This window comes from Grampus griseus (assembly GCF_964374135.1).
Source record: "Grampus griseus genome assembly, chromosome: 9".
Taxonomy (NCBI): domain Eukaryota; kingdom Metazoa; phylum Chordata; class Mammalia; order Artiodactyla; family Delphinidae; genus Grampus; species Grampus griseus.
In genome coordinates, this window is record NC_139003.1 from 4,694,038 (window position 1) to 4,706,274 (window position 12,237).

A 12,237-nucleotide genomic window follows, 5' to 3' on the forward strand; every position below is an offset into this window, starting at 1 on the left:
AACTGTCTTTCAGTTTTAAAACTGAAAACTAACTGCATCCACTGGCCGTATATTCTATTATACTAAAACCCCAAAAGCCCACTCCCCACCTTCATCTGAAGATCGTAGGCGCTGGCTGCTCTGATTCCTTTTGCCCACTGTTCCACAGGGTAAGGCTCGAACTTTCTGCCAGTCTTCCCTGGCTGCCTCTGCCAGACCGTCTGGTCTCACGAACAACTTTCCCAAGAGAACTCTCCAGAGCAGCCCTCGCGTCTGGCTGACTCTCCTCTTTTCTTCCACGTCTGCTCAGACTCTAGAGAAAAGCTACAGCTCTTGGCTGAAACTTCCAGGCACGGCTGTACCAACCTGACCATCCATGTTTAAAATTGTTTCACGTGCCGGAGGACTTTGTTCTCCAGAGAAAGACCGAGTTCTGCAGCCAGCCCCACCTTGGATGCCTCTACTCCATCCGAACCGGGCCTGTGTGTTAGTGAGGCATTTCATTGCCATATCAGCCCCTTCTGGCTGCTTCCCCACACCTCCACCCGGCTGGCGTCTCTCGTGGTCTCAGCTGGGTGTCACTTGCTCGGGAAGCTGCAACGCCACCCAGGGCCCCTGTGGTGTGTCTCAGCGCACCCCGCACTTCTTTCTCTCGTGGCCCTTCCACAGTCTGTGATAATCTGCGATTATCTGCTTAATGCACAGCTCTCCCACTGGAAAGGAGACTCCACCTCAGACTGGCACATCCTGGGGCTAACAGGCACTTAGCAAACGTGCGTTGATGGAACGGGGACTTAGCACAGTACCCAGAACCCAGCAAGCACTCGACAAATGATGGCTTTTCCCAGTTTAAAAAAACAAAAACCGGAGGCAACCGCACAAACCCAGAGGGTGTGGTTCTATAGACTACAGTCTGAGAAGTGCAGTGAGAGCTAGACCACAGCCTCCTGTGGTTTCCTTGACAATGTCCCCATCCCCTCCTAGCTCATCTTTCCAGGAACTCTGGTCATCGGAGTTGTCCAGTAAGGTGGGATTCCTGCGGCCACTGGCTCCCCTGGAGCACATAACCCCCATCAGCAGGTGAGCAAGAGAAAGAAATGAACTGATATTAACAAGGACCAGCAACAAGCCGACAGCAATGCCAGGGTCTGAAGGCAGGATTTCAGCTGGCCCGTTCTCTGCTCAGTCGCCAAGTTCAGCCACACTGCCGTGAAGAGGGACACCAAAAGCACCCCTCAGAACTCGTTCTCATCTGGTCACCACGGCCAAATTAGCTATAAGCACGAGGACAGACTACTCAGGCCAAAGTGTGTCTGATGGGAAACCATTAAAACTGTATCTGCAGTAGGTGCTAGTGCAGCCACGAGTGACTTAAATGGCGCTCTGATCAATTACTACAGTTGATCTGACCCCTTAATATTGAAAATATAGCCAATGCCGTATCATTTAAATTTCATTGGCCATCATAAACTCTTGGGTTTGTAATTATTAATTTTTAACAATGTATAGCTATATTCCTCTTTTATCAATCAAAAATTTTTGAAATTCTTAGTAGCAAATACTGTTAACTTATATATATATGATTGTACACACACACACATAACCAGAAATAATCTGTCGCATCCCAAGCTAAAAACAAGGGGGTAAAACCTGAGAAATTAATCTTCAGAGAATAAACAGCTGCTTACTTTTGAGACATAAGACAGGGTAGAAAGAACTAATATTTTAACATGAGAAAAATCCTTCCGTGATACCAATATCAAGCGATAGGTCTTTTCCTCCTTTTAAACAAGATTTATTTCCATCCGACCAAGTGAAATTGATATAATTGCCAGTTAGAGCCCCACACAATTATTTTGCCAATCAATTTATATTTCTATTTAACAAGCGTGACAGTTACTTTTAAAAGAAACATTATGAAATAGTCTTTAATCAAGTAAAGAATTCTTTAACAGATAAATATTCTTAATGGCGCTCTCTTGTGGTTTGAAATAAGCTACACGCTTGATTGACCTCACAAGCCTGTTCAGCACAATCGTACTTTTTACAAATGAGATAAAACGCAGGGATCATAAAAAATGAATTCATCACAAAACTGTCGGTACTGCAGTCACACGAGAGCTCGTCAGGCGTATTAGTTAAGTTGGAGAATGAACTGGCCATCGCTACCATAAAATATACTTACGTCTTCAAGATTGCTGCGGGATCATTTCTTCCGCTGGGCTCTCCCGCTGACCACACTGCAGACGGTGACACAGCGGAGGGAGGTCCTCTCACACACGTGTGCTACGGCATCGCACACCCACCTGTCAGGTATACGGAACACCTACTGGAGTCATGGCTTAAGAGCCAGATTTTTTTTTCAGAAACCTACTAAGTTCTTAACAGCTTTACTGAGATAAAGTTAACTTGCTACAGAATTCACCTACTTAGTGTGTATAACTCAATGGCTTTTAGTGTATTCCCAGAGCTGTACAATCCTCACTAGGATCAACTTTGGACACTTTACTCATCCCAGAAAGAAACCCCGTATACCTATTGGTAGGTACATTTCCTCCTAACCTTCCCCACCCCCCAACCCTCTCCCAGGCGACCACTGATCTATTTGATATAAGAGCTAGATTGGGGGAAGGATGTTGTGTACAATTTTATTTTTTATCTTTTTAAAAAATGTTTATTGGAGTATAGTTGATTTACAATATTGTGTTAGTTTCAGGTGCACAGCAAAGTGATTATTATACATATACATATACCCACTCTTTTTTAGATTCTACTCCTATATAGGTCATTACAGAGTATTGAATAGAGTTCCCTGTGCTATACAGCAGGTTCTTATTAGTTATTTATTTTATATATAGTAGTGTGTATATGTCGAACCTAATCTTTCAATTTATCCCTCCCTCCTTTCCCCCATAAGTTTGTTTTCTACATCTGTGACTCTATTTCCATTTTGTAAATAGGTTCATTTGTACCATTTTTTTAGATTCCACATACAAGCGATATCATATGATATTTGTCTTTCTCTGTCTGCCTTACTTCACTTAGTATGATAATCTCTAGGTCCATCCATGTCGCTGCAAATGGCATTATTTCATTATTTTTTATGGCAGAGTAATATTCCATTTTATATATGTACCACATCTTCTTTATCCATTCAAGAGATACATGTTATATCGTTAAAAAGTCTTAAAGTTATGATGGGTAACACCCCAGACACCCAAAACCCAGCTTTCATCCAAGGATACCCAAACACACAACACTTCTCACTATACAGCATACCCAGCCTGGAAAAACCAGGGATGGAGTCTTCCTGTGAATAGAAATTTAATTCAATATTTAACGGGCACCCACCACGTGCCACGCACTGCGAAGGTCCTGGGGGCACAAAAATCAGTCCCGTTTTCCAGAACCTCAGCCAGGTGAGGGACAGAGGGCATAGCTGGTGCGTGGGTAAGAAGAGGCTGACTCGGTGGGGAAGGTCCAGGAAGGCTTCACACATCGATGATGCTGGAGCCGAGGGCGAGAGCACTCAGGGAAAGAAACCCCTTCTGGGGCTGATCCCTTCAGGATGCTGTGCACCAACCTCCCCTTGAAATAACACCGTGATACCAAAGGGGAACTTTCAGATCCCAGTGTGTTCAACTAAACATGTCTATGGAACACGCATAGCCAAAACTGAGGCATCCTCACACTGGCCATACAGCAGCAGCTCCCAGCACAGAGCCAGGTGTAGTGTGCACCTGTTAATCCCAAACTCCTAACTGATCCCTCCCCACCCTCTCCCCTTTGGTAATCATAAATTTGTTTTCTGTCTGTGAGTCTGCTTCTATTTTGTAAATCAGTTCATTTGTATCATATGTTTAGTTTCCGCATATGAGTGGTATCATGTGATATTCCTCTTCCTCTTACTTCACTTAGCATGATAATCTCTAGGTCCATCCATGTTGCTGCAAATGGCATGATTTCAGTGAATGCATACTTTAGACCAAATAATGACTTCTCTGCTTCCTAACTGTGTGGTCTCAAGCATGTGATTAAATCTCCTTGAGCCATAGTTTTTAACCTGGAAAATGGGGGAATAATAGTAATGCCAACTTCACAGGCTGCTAAGATTAAATAAGGTCACGTGCACTCAGCACTTGGCCAAGTTCCCCACACACTGTGCTCAGCTCGGGGCCACAACCCAAATGGACTCGGGACTTTGGCGACTGGGTCACAATCTTGCTCTCATCTCCAAGGCCCCACCCCACCTGGATGATGCCAGCACGCACCAATCTATCCAACACGCTCATCTCAAAATTCCCTCATCTCTCCCATTTCCAATGGCCTCTACACCATGCCCACTCACTTCAGTGATCCTGTTCTCACTGAGAAGTGCTCCACCTCTGAAATCTTAAACACTTACATCTTCCCTATGAGCCCACCCCCCTGACCTTGAAACTCAGGACCTTCAATACTCCCTTTCCTTTACTCCCCACCCACCCGGACTTCATAGACTTCAAGGACAGAGAAGCCCCAGGACACCTGCCCTGTCGCCACACTTGCCCAGCAAAACCCCACCCCTAAGGAAGCCAACTCGCTGCCTTCCTGCCTCTTCCGTCCGGGCTCCATGGAAGTTCCAGTGAAGGGCGTCCCCTGCCTGCCCTGTGGATTTGTTCCACTAGAAGGATCGGGTGCATCCTGGGCTTCTCCTCCCCTCAACTCTGGACCACATCATCTCCCACCTCTGCGAGGACCTTGATCAAGGAGTTACCTACCCCTCCCCCATTGGTATCTTTTTTGGTTTTTTTTTGTTGGCTGCATTGGGTCTTCGCTGCTGCGCGTGGGCTTCCTCTAGTTGCGGTGAGCAGGGGCTACTCTTCGTTGCGGTGTGCGGGCTTCTCATCGCAGTGGCTTCTCTTGTTGTGGAGCACGAGCTCTAGGCGCGTGGGCTTCAGTAGTTGTGGAACGTGGGCTCATTAGTTGTGGCTCACGGGCTCTAGAGCACAGGCTCAGTAGTTGTGGCGCATGGGCTCAGCTGCTCCGCGGCATGTGGGATCTTCCCAGACCAGGGCTCGAACCCATGTCCTCTGCACTGGCAGGCGGATTCTTAACCACTGCGCCACCAGGGAAGCCTCCCCACTGGTATCTTGAACTTCCCTCTCCTGTTTTCTTCTCCTACCCTTCACATATTTAGGAAAAAAATCATGAGCCTCATGTTCTTTGATCCAGACTTGGCTAGAAAATTAATCAAAGCAGAAGTGGAAGCCCTCAGGAGGAGGTGATAATGCTCCCTCCGCAAAAACTGAGAGGCTGTTCCCACAGGTGGGCTGTAAAGAGCAACCCAGAGCCAGCCACCGCATCTTGTTAGAAAGGGAACGTGGGCAGATACTCACACACCAGTTAACCAGGTTTTCCTTAAGTAAGGCGTTCCTGTTATATTATCATCATCATAAAGTTATGTTTACATCTGTCAGATGGGGTAAAGTGCCTTCTTGTCATATCTACAGGTTTAATAGTTGTAAAAACTACTGACTTGTAATTTTAGAATGTTTTGTTAAAGTGTGCATTGGTTGAAATTTTTTATAGAAAACTGTTCGCTGAGAGTTATAAGGCATTTTATAAGGCATCACAGAAGGTTGATTTTACCCATCGACTCCATTAATACTTAACTCATTGCTACATTATGATCTAGTGCTAATTCAATCTGAAGAAGAGGTATGTGTAGATTTTCTTAAAATTACTAACAACTCTAAGCGTTTTTCCTCCTTATAGAATGACCAATGCACACTGCAGAATCACATCCCATTTCTACATACAGTATCTGGCAGGTTTATTGAAAAAACCAAAAAAATTATAACTCCAATCTACTAACAGCAACGAGGCCACTGCAATTCTCAGCTAGATGAGGAAACAGAAGAGAAACCATCTGCATAAGGAACAGCCAGAATTTAGATTCAGATCTTTCAGATTCAAAAGTCCTTCCTCTGCTCACCAGGGTTTTCAGCCCCAGCTACAGACGGGCATCACCTACGGGGCTTAAAAACAGAAAGTGAAAAATGAATGCCTTCCTTGTTCCCTCCCTCTCCCTGCATCCTGATGCACGTGATCTGGGAGGGGTCTTGGCCGGAGTTGAGGGCCCCTCATCACACCAGTCACGTTCTCATGTATGACTCTGTCCCACCAATGTTATGTTAAAACAAAATGCTCTGATGAAGATTCTGTAAGACGAGAAACAAAAGTACAGTCTCAGATAATCTTGTCCCAAACAAGGGCAACGGGAGCTTTACAAGTTCTGTGGTTGAAGGACGGGTTACAGTAGTTCTAGCTCAGCCGACGTGGGTGATACTGGGCTCCTGACACAGGGTCACTTGAGGGGCAGCTAAAACAGGAAGTGGGCACGACCCCTCTGAAGCCCGGGGCCGGCACTGGCACACAGGAGCGCATTGCTCTAGGAGTTTGGGGGAAATGCACCTGCTAGCAAGGCACCTGGCCAATCAAAGCAAGGGGGGACCAAGCAGAGGCAGAAACAGTGCGTTCTCTGTGAGAAGCGCAGAGACGGTGAAGCTGGGGAGGCAAAGAGCCCCAGTGGGAAGATGCCCACCAAGACGGGAGACAGGAGGGGCCCCGAGGGCCCCACGGTTCCTGAACAGAAGAGGAAGGCGGCGGAAGCGGTGTTAGGGGAGGTGACTCCTGCCAACACGCAGGGTGCACAGGGCGCCTGCATGGGAGTTGGGAGAGTTGGGATACAGGGGCTGGAATACCAGGAGGAAGCAACCCGGCCCCGGGGCTCTGAGCAGAGCAGACCCCAGTGGGGTCCAAAGCAGAGTTTGGACAAAGGAAGAACCAAGTGGCCTGAGACTCTCCACCGCGGAGCTGGAGGGCCCAGGGCTGCTGAGCATCAGGTGCAAGTGGCAGGGCCTGCCTACGGCCCGGGAAAACCGACTTCACAACACTGAGCGGAAAGATTCCTGTATCACCCCAAACTTCTTAACCTTAAAAAGTAAAACCGGGCTTCCCTGGTGGCGCAGTGGTTGAGAGTCCGCCTGCCGATGCAGGGGACACGGGTTCGTGCCCCGGTCCGGGAAGATCCCACATGCCGCGGAGCGGCTGGGCCCGTGAGCCATGGCCGCTGAGCCTGCATGTCCAGAGCCACGGGAGAGGCCACAACAGTGAGAGGCCCGCGTACCGCAAAAAAAAAAAAAAAAAAAAGTAAAACCAAATGTTTCTTTACAAAGGCAAATTTTCAGAGAATAAAACATACTTCATGACCTTGAAGAAATACCATAAATAATAGTTTAAAAAGTAACCTAAGTATTATATGAAGAATGGGGTAAAACTAAATCTCCTAATTTAGGAAATTACCTTTCAAGCCAGCAATCCACTCAGCAGATGTCAGAGTAGCTACTCAAAGCTTAAAGCCATGAATTCTGAATTCCCAGGAAGGGGCGGTGGGAACCACGAGGCGCGTCCCTCCACCCGGCCCCCGACGCTCACAGGCCCATCCACACCACTTTCGGCGGCCGAATGGTCACTGCAGGACAGGCAATCCACATCACTTCAGGAAACTTCCTCCCCAAAACTTGGTGTCAATCATCAGAGCCTCCACAGACGTGAAACAAATTTCAGTATTCTTTGAAAGAAGTTCAGGCACAAAGGGGAAAACCAAAAGACCACTACAGCACAAGAGGAGATCTTTATAAAGAGTCTAACTGCTTTTATTACAATGGTGCAAGGTAGTATTTCATCGAACACTCACCAACAGCAAACCGGCATCTTCTATAAAACAATTCCAGTAAGTTCAAACAAGAAAATGAAAGGATACGTTGTCTATACTAATTGTCACACAACACTGCTTAGTGTTTAACCTCCCCATCCTCCAATAAAGCGTAACCATTTCCTAGCAAACACATGACCAGAAAAGTGTGCTCTGCTTTATTTTGTTTGCCTACACACACATCAGAACATGCCTCACAATTAGAAACGTTTTATGACAACACTCCATGACATGGACATCTACGCGTGCTCGGGATCAGCCAGTTGTACCAAATACCATAAAATACAAAATGATAGGAAATATAAACATCAATTTGTATTTCAAGTTTATAACATTTTATTTACAAAAATAGTCTGGGAGGAAAAGGGTTGAGAGCCCCATACTCGGCCCTGGGTGGGGAGCTATTTTGCGCCGTGTTCTAGGGTTTTCCGTAACAAATCTGAGAGTCGCAGCTGAATTCCTCCAGAATTGGATCTGTGGACTCGAAGCTCGGGTGGAGAGGAGAGCAGGGCGGGGGGGCGGGGGGAGGCTGGGCGCGGAGATGGCTTTGCTGGGCTGCCCGGCACCACGGCACGCGCGCTATGTACAGGAGCCGGTCTCCTCCGGGTCTGAAGGACACTTGCGCACCTGCCGCGACACCACTGGAAGGGCGGTGTCAAAGCCGCCACTAAGACATGACTCCAAAGACGGGGTTGTGGCGGCAGATACTGGGGCCGTACTCCTCGTAGCCCTTCTTGGTGTGACAGACCTGGAAGAACTCCGGCTGCGAGAGGCAACCAGCAGAAGGAGCATAAATGCTCCAGAAGGGAAATGAAACCAAGTCAACGACCAAGCAAATGAGAAACTCTCCTCACCCCAAACCTCCATCCTCTCCCCGATGGCCTCTGTCACAGATTCTGACCTCTTCAAAGCGGGAGCTTATTCCATTTTTTCCAAACTTATTCAGCTTCTATTTAGGAACAACTACGTGCTCGCCCTAAATCAGCAGTTTGTTAGCTAGTCCCAAATTTGAGGCAAGAAAGTAGTAATTACTCGGAAAAGTCACTGGAACTAATGATTAATGCAAGATGTTTTAGGTTATTTTTGGATTCTCTTATCCATATTCTCTGTAACCCCTAATTGGCAAGGATGCCTACGAATTAGCTGTGCAGTTTAAATGGTCATTAAAGTTATTTCTTCTATCTCCGAATTAAACGTGCGGCTGTTTAGAGCCACACACAATTAGAACACACATAATTTAACCTCCAGAAGACAGTATTTATTCAAACTCAGCAGAGAACATAGAGATGAAAAGACAGCACAATCTAGAAAAGGACTTACAGTTGAGGCCAGCATCGAGCCTCCGAACCACACCGCATAGCGCTGCATATGATGTGTTATCACCTGGACCTCCACGGGCTTGGGCTGGAAGGGGAAGTGATGTGTGCTGACTCACCTGTGCAGATGCCCTTCCACACCCTGACGCCCTTCCACCTACTGGACGGGGCTCCACTCTGAGGGCCTCCTCCCATCCCGCAAGCCCTGCCCTCAGGTTCAAGCACCTCTGCACTCCGCCCTAAAAGGAAGGTTCTCAGCTGCTCCTGCTGCCAAATCCACCTGGCCCCCAGCCCCCAGCCCCCTCCCACCCCCCACCCCCGCCCGGCCCCAGGAGGTGAAAAGAACAAAGCACACAAGTCAGGGCAGGTTACCTCTATCTAAAGGCACTTTAAAAAGTAAAATATCCAAGCAAATAACCCAACTGCTTTTTTTTAACTAAACAAATTAGATGTTGTAGCATTTAGAGAGAATTCCAAATAACACTAAGTGTCCCAAAAATACTATAAAAATTACACTTTGCCAACAGTGTGATCCCACTAGGTGAGGACACACAGGTTAGCTCCCATTCACCCCACACCAAAGCCCAAGCTTGCTTGGGTAAACTGAGTAAATTCACCAGCTAGTCAAGAATTATTATCTTGGAGGAACAACACAGCATGAATGCCCTGCTCGTGTTAGTTATCTGAGTTTAATGAGAATGTTCCCAAAGGACGTCAAAGTTCCTCACTGTGAACTGACCCATCTCCTTGGGATGCTGGTCATTACACTCCACACCTGACCTCTTACACAAAGGAAACTGCTGGCGTGCGTGGGCCGGTGGGCAGCGTAAAGCTGCGCAGCTGCCTCACGAGGTCCGTACCCGCCCTGACCGCACACCTGGGGTGAGTCCAGGTGACAAACCTCTGAAGTCACTTCACACGGTGGCTGAGAGTGGCTGCAACTTGCACTTCTCCCTCGCTGCCCAGACGGGCACGCCCGCCGGCCTGTGCTGGCGAGGGGCCTCACCTTTATTCTGCCGCCACTGAGCTCCTCGCTGAGTCTCAGTCTGGCGTCCACCACCCTTTTTAAGTCTCTCTGCAGGCGACGTCCAAAGTCCCTGAACATCGTCGAGCCCCCCGAAAGAACGACATTCTAAAAGACACAAAGCAGAGGTTTCCTTGCATGAAATCACCCGCCCACGCTGGCCTAGTGACCTGCCCACGACACACCCCACGCGCCCAGTCGCTTGTTTAAATAACACACTTCAATCTATGTGAAAAGATGATCACCGAAGCAGAGCTAATGCTATCGAGAAAGTATAAACTGTACTTTTCTTCCTGTGTCACAAATTCTTTCTCTTGGTGCTCCTCCTCAATTATAACCAAGTGAAAACACACTGCCTGTTCCATTTCTCAAAGGGCCATCTTCTACCAACACCCCTCCCCGTTTTCTCTTGACAAACTGCAAATCTAGATCTTTCAGACAACATCCTGCCCCAGGATCAACATCACGAATAATCACTGCTGCACCCGGTCACCCGTGGAGAAATCGCTCAGAAACAACAGGAGACGGTTCGGCTCCTATCAGGGTCAAGGGGCCACCAACCCATGCTGCTCTCAGGGGTCACCCCTGCTCACCGACACTCCTCCTCGACCTGGCCAGGAGCTGAGAGAACCAGGACCAAGTCCCAGACAGGTCAGGTGGCAACCTTACTAGAGTAAAACAAGGGCATTCTGATCCCCACCTTCTTGAAGAGACAGGTCTCTTCACCTGCTAACACCTTCACATAAACTGTGTATCTGTTTGCTACTGAGAATCACCATTTAAAAGCGTTCTTGATATTCTGGGCATCATATCTTAGAATAAGCCTCACAGTTCAATTCTCGACTTCATAAATTATATTGATAAAAAAACTTTATCTAAATCCATCCTGCTCTTCCAATTCTGTCACATGCACTGCTAGCACTCTTTCTAGCATTTTTCTCTCCAGTCCAGGATACAGTCTTGGGTCAGTTGCTGCAATTACTTCTCATATCTCTGTAATGGATTTTTTAATTTAAAAATTAACTCACCAGGGTATGAAAACGATTGTTCATTAAGATCAGAAGCATTGCATTGCTTTCAAAGGTGCAACACATAAGATTCATTTTTTCATTCATTCACACAACAATAAAAACGGTGCTGTGGGGCTTCCCTGGTGGTGCAGTGGTTAAGAATCTGCCTGCCAATGCAGGGGACACGGATTTGAGCCCTGGTCTGGGAAGATCCCACATGCCACGGAGCAACTAAGCCCATGAGCCGCAACTACTGAGACTGTGCATCTGGAGCCTGTGCTCCACAAAGGGAGAGGCCGTGACAGTGAGAGGCCCGCGCGCCGCAATGAAGAGTGGTCCCCACTTGCCGCAACTAGAGAAAGCCCTCGCACAGAAACGAAGACCCAACACAGCCAAAAATAAATAAATAAAAATTTTAAAAAAAAGGTGCCGTGTATACACTGTGTATACGTGGTCAGATGATTTTAGACAAAGTAGCCAAGATACTACAACAGGAAAAGAATAGTCTTTGCAACAAATGATGCTGAATAATTAATATCCACAGAGGAGAAATGAACATTTGCTCACTTGCCTTACTTCACACACACAATTTAACTCAATATGGATCACAGATTTAAATGCAAGGGCTAAAACTTACAGAGCTTCTAGAAGAAAATATTTTCTTAAAGTCTTCATGACTATGATGTAGGCAAAGATGTCTTTGATCGAACATAAAAAGCGTGAACCATAAAAAATAAAAACTGATAAATTGAACTTTATAAAATGAAAACTTCTGTTCTTCAAAAGATACCACTAAGGAAATGAAAAGACAAGCCACAGACTAGGAAAAAGTATCTGCAATACATACGTCTAACAAAGGACTTATATCCAGAATATAAAAAGAACTCTTACAACTCAATAATAATATAAACAAGCCAATTGAAAAATGGGCAAAAGATTCAAGCAGACATTTCACAAAAGAAGATGCACACATGACCGATAAGTACGTGAAAAGAGAGGCAACAGCATTTGTAATCAGGATCATACAAACCAAATCCATTACACACCAAGTTTAGGTTAAAATACAAACAAATGAAACTCTTGCACATCGCTGGTGGAAGTATGAATGATACAACCACTTTGGGAAAAGTTCAGTCGTTTTTATAAAGTCAG

The 12,237-nt window shown here is 46.6% G+C and overlaps 1 protein-coding gene across 16 annotated transcripts in view; it reads right to left on the reverse strand.

Annotated features, from left to right (window-relative positions):
* Nucleotides 1–12,237, reverse strand: part of ACTR3B (actin related protein 3B) — a 106,733-nt gene that overhangs the window by 37,862 nt on the left and 56,634 nt on the right. For 7 of the 16 annotated variants that reach the window (XM_082661829.1, XM_082661822.1, XM_082661830.1 and 4 more), the window contains 3 exons: nucleotides 10,058–10,183; nucleotides 9,056–9,139; nucleotides 7,679–8,498 (listed from right to left, as the gene is read on the reverse strand). In XM_082661829.1, the coding sequence (XP_082517955.1) occupies nucleotides 8,137–8,498; nucleotides 9,056–9,139; nucleotides 10,058–10,183 (572 nt within the window). In that variant the 3' untranslated portion in view covers nucleotides 7,679–8,136. Of the gene's footprint in view, nucleotides 1–2,054; nucleotides 2,286–7,678; nucleotides 8,533–9,055; nucleotides 9,140–10,057; nucleotides 10,184–12,237 lie in introns of those variants that run through there. The other 9 variants (XR_014297202.1, XR_014297204.1, XR_014297205.1 and 6 more) reach the window with 6 other exon arrangements.